General features: G+C 39.0%; 1 protein-coding gene across 1 annotated transcript; it reads right to left on the reverse strand.

Moving 5' to 3' along the window:
- Nucleotides 1-525: 525 nt before the first annotated feature.
- Nucleotides 526-11,721, reverse strand: LOC135085685 (uncharacterized). Its single transcript, XM_063980493.1, has 9 exons — nt 11,576-11,721; nt 10,860-10,970; nt 10,193-10,329; nt 9,410-9,749; nt 8,454-8,640; nt 7,490-7,589; nt 1,753-1,848; nt 929-1,087; nt 526-614 (listed from the first exon to the last, which is right to left on the reverse strand). The coding sequence occupies exons 1-9, from the start codon at nt 11,631-11,633 to the stop codon at nt 570-572; spliced, it is 1,233 nt and encodes a 410-aa protein (XP_063836563.1). The 5' UTR covers nt 11,634-11,721; the 3' UTR covers nt 526-569.
- Nucleotides 11,722-13,611: the final 1,890 nt, after the last annotated feature.

The raw sequence follows: 13,611 nt of genomic DNA on the forward strand, positions 1-13,611 counted from the left end.
ATAACAGTGCAAATACCCGCTGTGTACAAGAAATATGCTGTGAGTTATGTGTTGTGAGTGCAGCAAGACCTACTTAACGATTAGAAGTAAGCCCCGGGCAATCTCGAAACCCAGGACTTTGCAAGCAAGCGTCGAGCAACGTTGGCCAAGTAAGTCGCAAAACTTCCCTACTTGTAGCGGGTAGTATAGATCGTTTCATCCACGAAGACGCGCCCCACCAATTTTTGATCCAGGGAAGCGCGGGGTGCGGGGAGTTTGATCCGAGCAATCCGAGCGTCATTATTGTAGCGTGCGTGTGCACTCATGGATCATTTAGCGTGTACCGATAACACTCAAACATTTAGCGGAAGAATGGTGGGGCGCGTCTTCGTGGATGAAACGATCTGTACACAGTACCGTACCGATAGTCTATCAGAATTTAAACCACAACTATAAGTTTTCTAAACTCTGTTAGGAATGTCAGAAAAAATAATAGAAAGTTGAAAATTTATTTGTTTCATCTTAGTTTACATTACATTATTGTGCTATAATAAATAAAATGCGTTTCCTTAGTAAAAATATTAGACATTCTAAGATCTAATAAGTGTGTACATAGAGTACGAAGTTCGTAGAATCTGAAACAAAAAGGATTATATTAATATTAAAATACTTAGTTTATTTATATTAAGCGAGCTATAAGATAAACCATCAAAAAGATTAGTGTTCAGTTAAAATCACGCGCTTAAAAACACTAGAAGCAAAGATCGAAAACGTTGAACGACAGTTTTGTTAATACAATATGCACTAGATAGGTACCTATTGTAACAGAATTTTTGACTAATTTTGCCCAAATATTTGCATATAACTTGCCAAATTTTTTACTTCTGAAACATCTATGACTTAGCAATTAATTTATATAAAAACGGCTATTTCATAAAAAATAACTTACAAAAACAAACAGCTCCATATCAAAAATGAACAGGTTGAAAGCGGTGATGTAATTCGGGACTTGCGCGCGCGCAACCATGAATGGGATCATGCGCAGGATTCGCCGCTCGCGCGAACGCTCCCAGCCCGAGCTGTAGATCATTGTCGACATTTCTGTGGACTTTATCGGAGAATTAAATTAATTTGGTCCAGTGTATTCACCATCAATCCCAAACTTTTAAGTGACCCCTATGAAAACAAAATGCCTGTTATGTGTTACCATAGGGGTCACTTAAAAATAATGAACTTATGGTGAAAACTGGCATAAACCTTTCGATTTATAGTCATAAGTGCCAATAGTGGTCAAATTTGAATAAAATATTTTTAATTTTAATGTTGATTTTATGGTTGTGGTTCTGATTCACAAATGAGACAAATCATTGGTTCGGCGATTCTCGCCTTAGGCAGTTCGATTTTTTCAAGTTGTTTATTTAAGAAAAATAGTTTGAGAAACGACTCTAATTGTTAAGAAATTTTAATCAAAATAGGTATAATGTGTTTTTATCGTTTGGTTTAGGTACGTACCTGAGTATGTAAAACTTTGGTCTATTATATTATTGTTACAGGGTGGAATTTTGTAATGCCACCTGAAGGGAAGTAAAAGTTTCTTTTCTTTTCAAAAATAAAGGAATATTTTCTTTGAGTAAAATGTTCATCTACAGTATTTAGAGTCCTACTTTCCCTAGCCTGTATGTGTATAGATATTAGCATATACATTTTCCTGTCTAGTCTGCACTCAAAGGAATACGTGCATAAGATGAACGTTCTATCTACTTTTTTACTTACCATGTCTTTTAACGTAGCAGCATTTTTGCAAGGTAGGAAAATGTGGACGACAGATGTAAAACTAAACAATGTATAGCGCAGGTCGAAACCGTATCCCTGAAAAAAGGAGATGAATCATAAGGATCTAATAAAATGATTTAAAACAATAAAGACATTATTATTATCTGGCAAAATCAAAGCAATACAAATTCTGCTGGACTGCCTATGGCAAAGTCTACGTGCGAAAGGCAGATAGCTCGCCAATCATATTGATTAAATCGGAGGCTCAGATTCAGCAACTTATGAACACGGACTGACTAGTCGGGGACTGTTTTGAAAAAATTAATACTGAGCATAATTTTGTCACCGTTAATAATGTATCCAATGCGATGTTTTTCTGTGACAGACTAGGTATTTTGTATAATTTTTGCGGACTGTTTATCATATGCTGTGAAAATCTATTTATATTTTGTCATTTATATTTCTCAGTGAACACACCACTCCTCACCCGGCAAGACACTAACACGTACATACTAACACACACATTATTCATATCCAAACACAATCATGAACAAAAACAAACTCACACGTACACTCACTACCACCAACATTTTCAAACTCACCCACACATACACTTTCAACTACCAACACAACTTAAACTTTACACGCATCTACACTTTCACCTATACAAACATGCTTTCCCGAAATTACTACATACATTATTACTTTCACATAATGCTTTTAAAGTTACACCATCATTGCCTCAATCTTTTAGTAATGAGTGACGTTGTTAACACAATAATAGATATAGATCAGACTGAAGTTGCAAAATCTGTCAAATGTGATATTGAGGAATTATCTGATTTGTTTTGTGTGAGAGATAGTGATTTTACACTAATAACGCAAAACATAAGAAGCGTTTACTGTAATTTCAATGACTTCTTAATAACTATCACAAACCTCAAATTTAGTCCGGATATAATCATACTTACCGAGTGCTGGCTCTCTAAGGATAAATCTATCCCAACTCTAGCTGACTATAGAATGTACTCATCTACCCGATATTTGAACCAAAATGACGGTGTAACAGTTTACATTAAAAATAGAATCTCGGCGAGTGTCAATGAAATTTACCTACATGATGCTTCATGTGTACAAATTAAGCTAAATCATAATTTGATTTTAGCGATATATAGATCACCTTCAAATACAAATGCGGGTAACTTTATCAATTCATTAAACGCCCATCTAGAATCAATAAAAACACATAGACTCATCACAATAGCAGGAGACATTAATATAAATACCATTCCAAGGGACAATGAGCAATCTTATGAACGCAATAATAGATTTAATTACTTAAATATGCTCGCAGCTCATAGTATTTCAATGGGACATTGTTTCCCTACCAGGGAATCTAGCTCATTGGACCATATCATGCTTAAAGGAGATAGAAATAGTGAATTTCAGATAGCTGTTCTTAACACGACAGTAACGGATCATGCTTTAGTTCTTTTGCACAATCCCATGAAAAACAAAGGAAATAGTAACTGTAGGAAAACAAGGGTACTTACTGATTATGATGGTGCAGTGCACAGCTTGAGAGAGAAAAATTTGGCTGCGCTTTTTAATTGTAGTGATCCCGAGGTAGTAACGCGGGAATTGATAAATCGTATAACTGACTCTCTGAAAGAAAATACAAAGGAGGTATGCATTCGCAAAAAAGACCGAGTAATCAAACCGTGGATAACACCTGGAATTTTACGATGCATTAGACATAGGAACAAATTGCAATATAGGCTGCAGAGTCATCCACATGACGAAATTCTCAAAGTCACATATAGACGATATCGGAACTTCTGCAATAACTTAGTCAAAAAACTGAAGCGAAATTACGAGAGACAGCTTTTGCAGGACTCAACCGGTAACCCTAAAAGCTTATGGAAAACCATACGCAAAATCACATATCTAAATCAGACTAAATCAGATAATACAAAGCTATTAAGTATTAGGTCATCTCCAAATGATTCGGTTGCTCACGTAAACAATTTTTTCGGTAACATTGGAAAAAACTTAGCGGATGCCATAGATCAGCCTCCTTCTAGCAATTATTATTCTCTTAATCTGCACAGTCCATCTCAGCTAAATTCCTTTGCTCTTATTGATACTGATGAGGACGAAGTTCACACTATACTGATGAACTTAAAATCGGACAGTGCTCCTGGTTGGGACAATATCCCGACTAGCTTTCTCAAGCTTGCTAGAAACGAGGTGATTCCGGTTATTACCTATTTAATTAACCTCTGCTTTGGTAGTGGTATATTCCCAACACTCCTAAAAGAGTCTATTATAACACCAGTATACAAGGGTGGAGATGGAGACGATGTCAATAACTACAGGCCAATCTCGGTGCTAACTTCACTATCAAAATTGGTTGAAAAAATTATTAACAAAAGACTTCTTAACTATCTTAATAAAAATAACATTCTATCATCTTCTCAATATGGATTTCGTGCAGGAAAATGTACTGAAGATGCTATTAGTGCATTGACGTCAGAAATAATAAATAAGCTGGATAATAAGAAAAAATGTCTATCAGTATTTCTAGACCTAAAAAAAGCATTTGACACCGTCTCCATCTCGATCCTCCTTAAGAAACTTGAACTGGTCGGTATCAGAGGAATCCCTCTTAATTTGTTTAAAAGCTACCTGCAGGACCGAAAACAAAGAGTAAAAATAGATCAAACCATAAGCGACAAAACAGTAGTGGAATACGGTGTACCCCAGGGAAGTGTCCTGGGCCCAACCCTATTTTTAGTCTATATTAACGACTTGTGTAACATGCAGATCGAGAATTGCAAAATCTTGTCTTATGCAGACGACACTGCCGTAATTTTTACTGGTGACTCGTGGTATAACATCAAAACTGCTGCGGAGCTTGGTCTGTCTAGAATAAACGATTGGCTCAAGTGTAACCTCCTGACACTAAATACTTTAAAAACCAATTATATGTGTTTCTCTGTCTATAGCAGGACGCAACCTGATGATGCTTTTGAAATTAAAATACATTCATGTAGGCAAACTCAAACTATTTGCGGCTGTCCAGCTATAGGTAGAGTTAGTAGCACAAAATATTTGGGAGTTATGATAGACCAGCGTCTCTCATGGCAGTCACATATTGATTTGGTAGCGTGTAGAATAAGAAAAATGATATGGATTTTTAAATCACTTAGACACGTAGCAACCAAGCGACTTCTAAATCAGGTTTACATTTCCTTAGTCCAGTCTATCATAATTTACTGCATAACAGTATGGGGTGGAGCGCCAAAAACTAAATTCATAGATGTCGAAAGAGCACAGAGAGCTTTATTAAAAGTTATGTTTTTCAAGCAGAAAAAATTTTCAACTACGCTACTTTATGACTTAGTGGACTTACTCACAATTAGGAAACTTTACATCTTACATGCTATATTAAAAAGACATAAGTCATTGGCCTACAATCCTATTATAACACAAAAAAGAAGAAAACATAAGATAATTGAAACGCAAGTCACTCACACAACCTTTGCCCAAAATCAATTCCAGAGCCTATCCTCTCACTTATATAATGATATAAATAAAATAATAGAAATATACCCATTGACCTATCGGGAATGCAAAATTAAACTTATTAACTGGCTAAAAACCTTAGCTTACCACACACACACACACACACACACATACCAAACGCAACCTAAATATGTGGTGATTTTGTTACTTTTTGGTTATGATAAAAAAAAAAAAAAAGTTACTGTTAATTTGTTAAGGGAGAGCGACTCCTTCTGGCACAGGTGCCATTGCACTTACAAGAAAGAGTCCACCTCAAATTCCATTAATTGTTGTTGTTAACGAAATAAACATTTTTCATTTTCATTTTCATTTTCATTTTCATTATTCAACCATGGCAATCAGTTCTAGCGGCCGCCCGCGACTTCGTACGCGTGGACCCCGTTTTACCCCTTAGGGGTAGAATTTTGGAAAATCCCGTCTTAGTGAGCACCTACGTTCTAAAAGGAACCCCCATGCAAAATTTGAGACTCCTAGCACTTGTGATTTCTGAGATTTCGTGATGAGTGAGTGAGTCAGTCTTTGTTTGGTTGAACTTGAACGCGCTATTTAATCAAAGGAACTAGCAGATTGTTTTTCAAATCGGTCCTAGTTTCGAAACATAGTAAAAGCCGTCACTTCAAACCACAAACAATCAAATCTTTCCTCTTTAATAATATTGTGTTTTGCAAATAAATAAAATAAAATAATAATTAGTATATATAGGCTATTATTACATGGCGCAAGTACACTATGCGGAAAATTGTCCAAGTCGAAGCGCTAGCTCGCACACCGAAGTATGGGCGACGGGTGGAGGAAGGAGAAAGTGACCGAGATGGTGTTCACACTATTACGCCTTGGCCAATTTCTCGCATAGTGTACTTGCGCCAACAGAATACTTTGCTAATATCTATTACTTACTAGCTGACCCGGCGAACTCTGTTCCGCATTAAAGGCAATAAATAAGCCATCGCAATTTTTCCTTATTTGCTCACCGTTTAAACCTACCCTGGACTACGACAAACATTTTAAAACCAAAATCAGCGCAATCGGCCCAGCCGTTCTCGAGTTTTAATCAGACTAACGAACAGCAATTCATTTTTATTTATAGTATAGAGTATAGATAGATTCTGTGCTAATATTCGATTAAACACATCTCGTGTGACTTCTCGCAACAACGTGATATCTATTATGAAAGGCCTCCGCTAGATGGCGGTGTGCTGTCTTATTTGACGGTATCATTTGATTTTTTCCAAATTAAGAATACCCTTATGGTTTCATATTTCAAACTGTGCCTTAACCCCCTGGGGCCCCTTTTTTATTATACTGAAGTCTAGTTAGTGTAGTACTGTTCTACGAGTAGGTATACTAATTTTTGTAAAGAGATCCTTGCTAGGATGCTTGTAAAAGGATCTCTTGGAATAAAAAAGAAACAATAACGTAGATAAGATATACGAAATACTAAGATACGAATGTAGAAAATATAACAGGGTGTCTCTACGACAAAGGATGAAGACATTATTATTATTAAAACATGCCAATCAGTTCTAGCGGCCGCTCGCGACTTCGTACGCGAGGACCCCGTTTTACCCCTTAGGGGTAGAATTTTGGAAAATTAGTAAGAACCTACGTTCTAAAAGGGGGTTCCCATGCAATATTTGAGACTCCTAGCACTTGTAGTATCTGAGATTTCGTTTGAGAGAGTCAGTCAATCAGTGACCTTTCGCTTTTATAGTATAGATAAGAGACGCTCTTTTTTATTCTGAACGGGAATATTCCCACCTCTCGTTCCCACCGCTGCAACTCCTGTGTAGCCAGGATCTACAGCTTGACCGCCAATAACCCAACCAGTGAAGGTCAAGTTTGTCCCGGGGGAAAGTTAAACTGTCATTGGATTTGGACCCGCAACGAAATTAATCAGAAGAACATAATATGGGAGGAGTTCGAAATTAAGGTTCGACTTCCCTCCAGTGCAATGTCCTCTATCATAAATATCAGCGTGGGACGTCCACCCACAAGGTGGACCGACGACATCATAAAGGTAGCAGGATGGCGCTGGACGCAGGCCGCTAGCAACCGGGCAACATGGAAAGCATTGGGGGAGGCCTATGTTCAGCAATGGACAGTCCTGTGGCTGAGATGATGATGATAATGATCATATAACTTATATTACCGCTGATATATGGAACAGCAAGGAGCCGATTTGTATCATTGTGCTGGTCAGGATGGTCCCCAACCAGATGTTGAAGGTATCTTGAATCAGATCGACGAATCTGAAACATAACACCAGACGCTAGACAAATTGATGTTCGAAATCGACAACCCACACAGCTAAAGCCCGGTCTGTGAGCACGTAGAATTTTTTCCAATGACCCCAAGCTACCCATCCTTATCGCTCGCGCGTAATAATATTGCTGTCGCGACTGTGCGACGGGCGGCCGCAGTGAGTGTGCTGAGTGTGTGTGAGACCGGGCTTTAGCAGTAGCAGACGACGTCGCTAGAGAAACTTATGCTATTTCATAAAAAAAAACAGAGCCAGTATAATGACGACGACATGTGGTGTACTCACTTGAAAATTTTCAACTGTAACACAGAGGCAGATTTTTGACAAACTTGGAAAATCTGTTATCGTATAGTTACGGTCAAAGTTAGGTGGTGCATCTCGGCATAAATGTAACTATACTTAGTAGGTACAATGTAGTTTAGTGGTTAATAGAGCAGTCAAAAGGTAGCAGGGAAGCGCTGGACGCAGGCCGCTACCAATCGATCAACATGGAAAGCATTGGGGGAGGCCTATGTTCAGCAGTGGACGTCCTATGGCTGAAATGATGATGATGATGATGAAGAGCAGTCGAAAGGTGTGTTTTTTTATAAGTACCTATCGTTTTTAACCGACTTCAACAAAAGGAGGAGATTCTCAATTCGGTCGGACTTATAAGGCAAAACCTAAGAATTACCAAGATGATTGTGGTAAATAATAATTCGAAATGATCGCAGCTAACTGTTCTAGTACTTTTACCATTATGAATTGGCAGTAGGTACATATCTGTTCTAGGGATTTTACGATTAAGAGTTAGTCAATCTTAGGTTTTACAGTAACTAGAGCTACCTAGAGCTTTCATATGTAATAATAATACCTGAACATCTTCTTCTGCTCCTCAATAAACGTCAGTATCCCCTTATACATGTCCTCAGTGCTGTCACACCGGAAGGCTTCCTTCAGCTTCATACAGCACAGGCTCATCTTCAGGCAGGCATGGTTGGTCGCTATGCCGAATAGACCATCGTAGGCCGTGTAGTTTAAAACGCAAATTATAGCTGAACCTATGAAAACCGTAAAAACCGATAAAAAGAACCGTTTTTTTTCCTAGAAATCCCGTTAACCCCTCGTACAAAGCTAAAAAATAAGTATAAATTTTATAGCGCCCGCAGTGAGTGTACGAGCGCAACAGCAACATAATTACGCACGAGCGATAAGGATGCGTAGCTTGGGGTCATTGGACAAAATTCTACGTGTTTAGAGACCGGGCTTTAGACCTTTTTTCCAGAAGTCCCGTTAGTACCTTACTAAGCTAAATAAGCTTGTTTTACGAGTGGATTCAGCACAAATAGTCCAGCGTTCCTCGGATCGGATCTTGTCATCGAATCCAAAACTTCATGTGCTTTTGTCGTCGTTAGGCTAAAGTTCTCGAGTAGCGACCACGGACGGGAAAGCTTAAAACTACTGAAGGTCGCGGAAAGCGCTTGGATGGGGGAAGGAATAGAGTAATAGACGTTGAGGAAATCCTTGGGGAGGCCTTTGTCCAGCAGTGGACGTCCTTTGGTTGAAACGAATCGTGATCAATTCAATTTAGGCCATTTTCCTATATGGCTACGTGCAGTGTGGGGAGTGTAGGCCAAATCCTACGTTCGCCTTTGGAAAATCCTGCAACCTGATGAGCAATTGAAATATTTCTAACTAGCTTTTTCCCGCGACTCCATCCGCATGAATTTTGGTTTGTCAAGAAAGCGCGGGCGTATCCCTCTTCAAAAACTGGAATAATAATAATGAAAAGGTAAACCGACATCGTTTCTTCCAGCTTCTAGAACTTACCTGTTTCATACACAAAAAGTATTTCAAAGTACGGCGACTTCAACATGTCCTCAGGGTCACGCGAATTTGGTGGTTTCACTTCGTGAATCATGTACCTCTTTGGGTTATCGCTAAAGGCATAACTGTATAGGGTCATGACGACCGCCATTCCTGGGAAGGTCATGATGGCAATGGACACTATGGGTGCCCAGAGCCTTTCCACGTTGAAGACTCCCTTCTTCACGTTCAGGAATGCTATGTCTTGCTGCTTGCGAGGTAGGAAGTTGAAGCTAGCGTGGTCACGGTTGATTTCGTCCAGAATCTCTTTGGCTTGGGCCCTTTTGTAGTACATTAGGAACATCTGTGGGGAAATTGTTTTTTTAGGATGTGGAATTTTCTAGCTTCTAATTTGTATGAGGAATCGGCCGATACTATATCGGTGTAATGTCCTCACTTCCATACATGTTCATACTGATTAAAAGCATGATCAAACTATCGGCCGACAAAAATTCTGCAGTCTGCGGGGTGTAAAGGTCATGGAAAACTTATCAACTCGGAAAGGGATCAACACCGTATCGCCTTTCGCGAGCTGTCATCGCCGCGAGGCGAGGTTTTTACGACGCAACGACAGTGCGGATAAGTGTGCGTTGCAGTATGGAGTTTCATACAAAGAATATTGACCGCCTCGAGTTGATACGGTTACGATCCCTTTCCGGGTTGATAAGTTTGCTACGTCCGAATCCTTAACCAGGGTTATTAGGGTTGTGTCATAGAAATATCAAGAATAAGAATGAAGTGCCTTACCTTAAAGAACGCGCCAAGAAAGGGCCCAACGATGGTGCTATGTCTGATGATGTTAAAGATGTCTTTCACCATCCAGCACTTGTACATGTCGATCAAAATCATCATAGCCAGAGGGAAAACGCACACGAGTAGCACATCTAGGAAACAATAAGTTAGTATTGAGGCAATAAAGTAGTCAGTAAACCAACCCCAACTCAGTGTGGTAGAGTAATATAATAGAGAGGACCAACCTCCACTCTTCCCGTGAATGTCGTAAGAGGCATCTAAGAGACACATATGCGAGCATCAGGCCTCCCCAACCCGTCTGGCCAGCGTGGGGAGTGTAAGCCAAATCTCTTGCCTCTGGTAAATTAGAGAGGGTCTTTCTCTGGAGAGACGACTTTCTAAGGACATTACACATAGTAAAACGTCCAATGATAATTTTACAGATACAAGTCAGTTATCTTAGTAATTATCATCATCAGATCATTTAGTCTCCACTGCAGGAGCACGACCCTCTAATTTACCAGAGGCAAATGGAGGATTTGTCCTACACTCCCCACGCTGGCCAGACGGGTTGGGGAGGCCTGATGTTCGCATTTGTCCCTCGCTTACAACAGTCACGGGAAGAGTGGATGTTCTCTAACTCTGCCGCAACCATATGGCTAAAATAAATATTAATACGTACTAATAGAAATTATACGAAATCTGTCCGTAGCTGGGTTAGGAAACATGATTCCCAGAGTGAGTGTGAAGGCGATCCATTGGTACGTCTTGTTGAAGGACTCGAAGTGGTGCTCTGAAAAGGGTAGGAAGTTGTCAAAAAAGGTCTTAGGCCCGGTTTCCACCAAAGAGAAGAGATGTGTTTGAATAACCAATCAGATTTGTCTCTCTGCTCAGCTAAAATCTGATCTTCTTCTTCTTGTAGTGTCGACAACAAACCTACACTGCAGGGTCTGCTCAAAACTCCGCCACAAGAATGGCGTTGTCAGTAGGCATCAATCATTAAATCTTCCTGCGTGCAGTTGTTTGGGCACGCAGGGCACGACATCATGTGCTCCGTCGACTGGGAAACAAAACCACACTTGCACTCCAAGTTTGAAATATGATTGGTTTTTCAAACACATCTCTCCTATCCGCTTTCGAGGATGGAAACTGGGCCTTAGGGTTCCGTAGCGCAAAAGAGAGAAGGAACCCTATAAGATCACTCCGCTATCCGTTTGTATGGTCGGTCAACAAATTAGCTCAGTTTGTAGGCAATTTGTTTTTGATTAAATTGTATCAAAAACATAATTCAAGCGTAATTTTAGGAAGCATGTCGTAATTATAATAATATTCTATTCTAGCTAAATTAATTTAGATTAATTAACAATAATATGCGTTTTATGTTGCTAAATAACTAACCTTTTATATTAATTAGATCATCCTCAGTATATTTTTTAAAGAAATTCAACAAATTCATTTTGTTTCGTAGACGAGTCGCTGGTAGTGTGAATTGTGGGGAAATAATGATTTCAAATTGACGTCATTATCAAGAAAAGCTTACGCTTTGATTTGTAATTCTTTCAAGAATACAGGATGTTTTTAAAATATACGCAGTAACAACAAGTTAACAGTATTGTTTTAAGTATTCTGGCAGTATAAGCCTATGCGCAGACCATTGATTTTTCGTCGGCCGATAGTTTAGTCGGGCAGTTGATCAGTATGGGCATGTAATATGGAAGTGCGCACATTACGCCGATTCAATTTGGCCGATTCTTCATACAATTTGAAATTGGGCACAACTATCGGCCAACTAAAAATCGATGGTCTGCGCCTACTTAGTCTAAGAAATAAAATAGCTAGCCAGTTGTGCCTCTGTGGTTGAGGATTCCGGGTGAAACTCGCTTCCACCTTCAGCCTCATCATTACTTTCCATCACGTGAGATGAAGATCAAGAGCTTGCTCGTTGTGGATAAAAAAAATAGGATGAAAGCCCAGAAAAATGACAAGTTTCTTTGCAAAATCTAAGGCCAATCAATTGTAAAGTACTTATGTAAATTAAAAACAAGGTGATAAATGAATAGATGTTTATCCTTTTGCAAAATCTTTTCGAAAGATATTTGCAGAAAATATTTCAGAACCATTAATTAATATCCATTCCGCAAGTCAAACCATGCACCGATTACAATAGCAACAAAACTTGCAGAAGTTGACTTCCGCAAGCTGGCACAAGTAAATCTTGCAGAAGTTGGCTTGCCACAGCAATTTACACAGTGGTAAACAGCTTGCGGAAGTCAACTTCTGCAAGTTTTACCTATTGTAAGTTTAAACCTCGCTTAATTAATATCCATTCCGCAAGTCAAACCATGCACCGATTACAATAGCAACAAAACTTGCAGAAGTTGACTTCCGCAAGCTGGCACAAGTAAATCTTGCAGAAGTTGGCTTGCCACAGCAATTTACACAGTGGTAAACAGCTTGCGGAAGTCAACTTCTGCAAGTTTTACCTATTGTAAGTTTAAACCTCGCTTAAGTTAGTAAAGCTACATATTAGAACTTTTTGAGAGCACCCTATGTATAAATACCAGTGTTTCCCATTTAGATTTCTTTGTAATCTTCCAATTATTGCTAAATTTTCAAATTATAGCAGCGAGTGGCGCGTTGCATCAAAGGTGGTGATTACGTAATTCTCGCAAATTAGACATTGAATATTAATTTGATATCAGGGTGTAAGTGGCGTAATGGGCCATAATGATGGTGCGAACACTTCTATGTTCTACTAGATGCCTAGATGGGCTACTACTACAACCGAACTAAGTGCTAACTGCGCACTTAACGCACACTGCACACCTCCCCGTCTGTACCAGAGCGTCCTTTGTGACTTGTGACGTCACGGCTGCCTGGTGCGCAGTTAGCTCGACCGGGTTAAGGTAACTGGGTTCATCCAGTGTCTAAGTAGCTCAGTTGGAAGAGCAGTCTCCCGGCAAGCTAAAGGTCATGGGTTCAATTCCCGCCTTAGGCAGTTCGATTTTTTCAAGTTGTTTATTTAAAATGTTTAAAAATTAAGGTAACTGAGATATTGCCCACGACATTGTTGATAAGCTTCAACAATATTAAGTCGGATTCGATCGAATTGGAGAATTTCCCGCGAAGATTGTAGTCTAAAAACTAACACATCGTATGATTAATTATAAAACTTTATTGCACAATAAAATCGTACAAAAGGTGGACTTAATGCTATATAAGCATTCTCAGCCAGATATATGATGAGATGAGACCCATGATGAGTTTTTAATTTTGTTTTTCTTTTGAGATTTTTGTTGTTTTGTGGCTTGATTTTATTTAAAGCATTCATATTATGGACAGTTCTAATCTAAAATACATAATAGTAAAGTTTTTCGAATATTCTTTTCATGTGCTCATTTTATTTACGCGATTTGAAGTTACTTTAGGCAGGT

Source organism: Ostrinia nubilalis, chromosome 29 (genome assembly GCF_963855985.1).
Source record: "Ostrinia nubilalis chromosome 29, ilOstNubi1.1, whole genome shotgun sequence".
Taxonomy (NCBI): Eukaryota; Metazoa; Arthropoda; class Insecta; order Lepidoptera; family Crambidae; genus Ostrinia; species Ostrinia nubilalis.

Excerpts from the sequence above, each read along its gene's own strand:
- LOC135085685 (XM_063980493.1), bottom strand. The coding sequence starts at position 11,633 with ATGAATTTGTTGAATTTCTTTAAAAAATATACTGAGGATGATCTAATT. Across the intron at positions 10,971-11,575 it reads TGATCTAATTAATATAAAAG|AGCACCACTTCGAGTCCTTC; the intron begins GTTAGTTATTTA and ends TACCCTTTTCAG. Across the intron at positions 9,750-10,192 it reads TTCTTGGCGCGTTCTTTAAG|ATGTTCCTAATGTACTACAA; the intron begins GTAAGGCACTTC and ends ATTTCCCCACAG.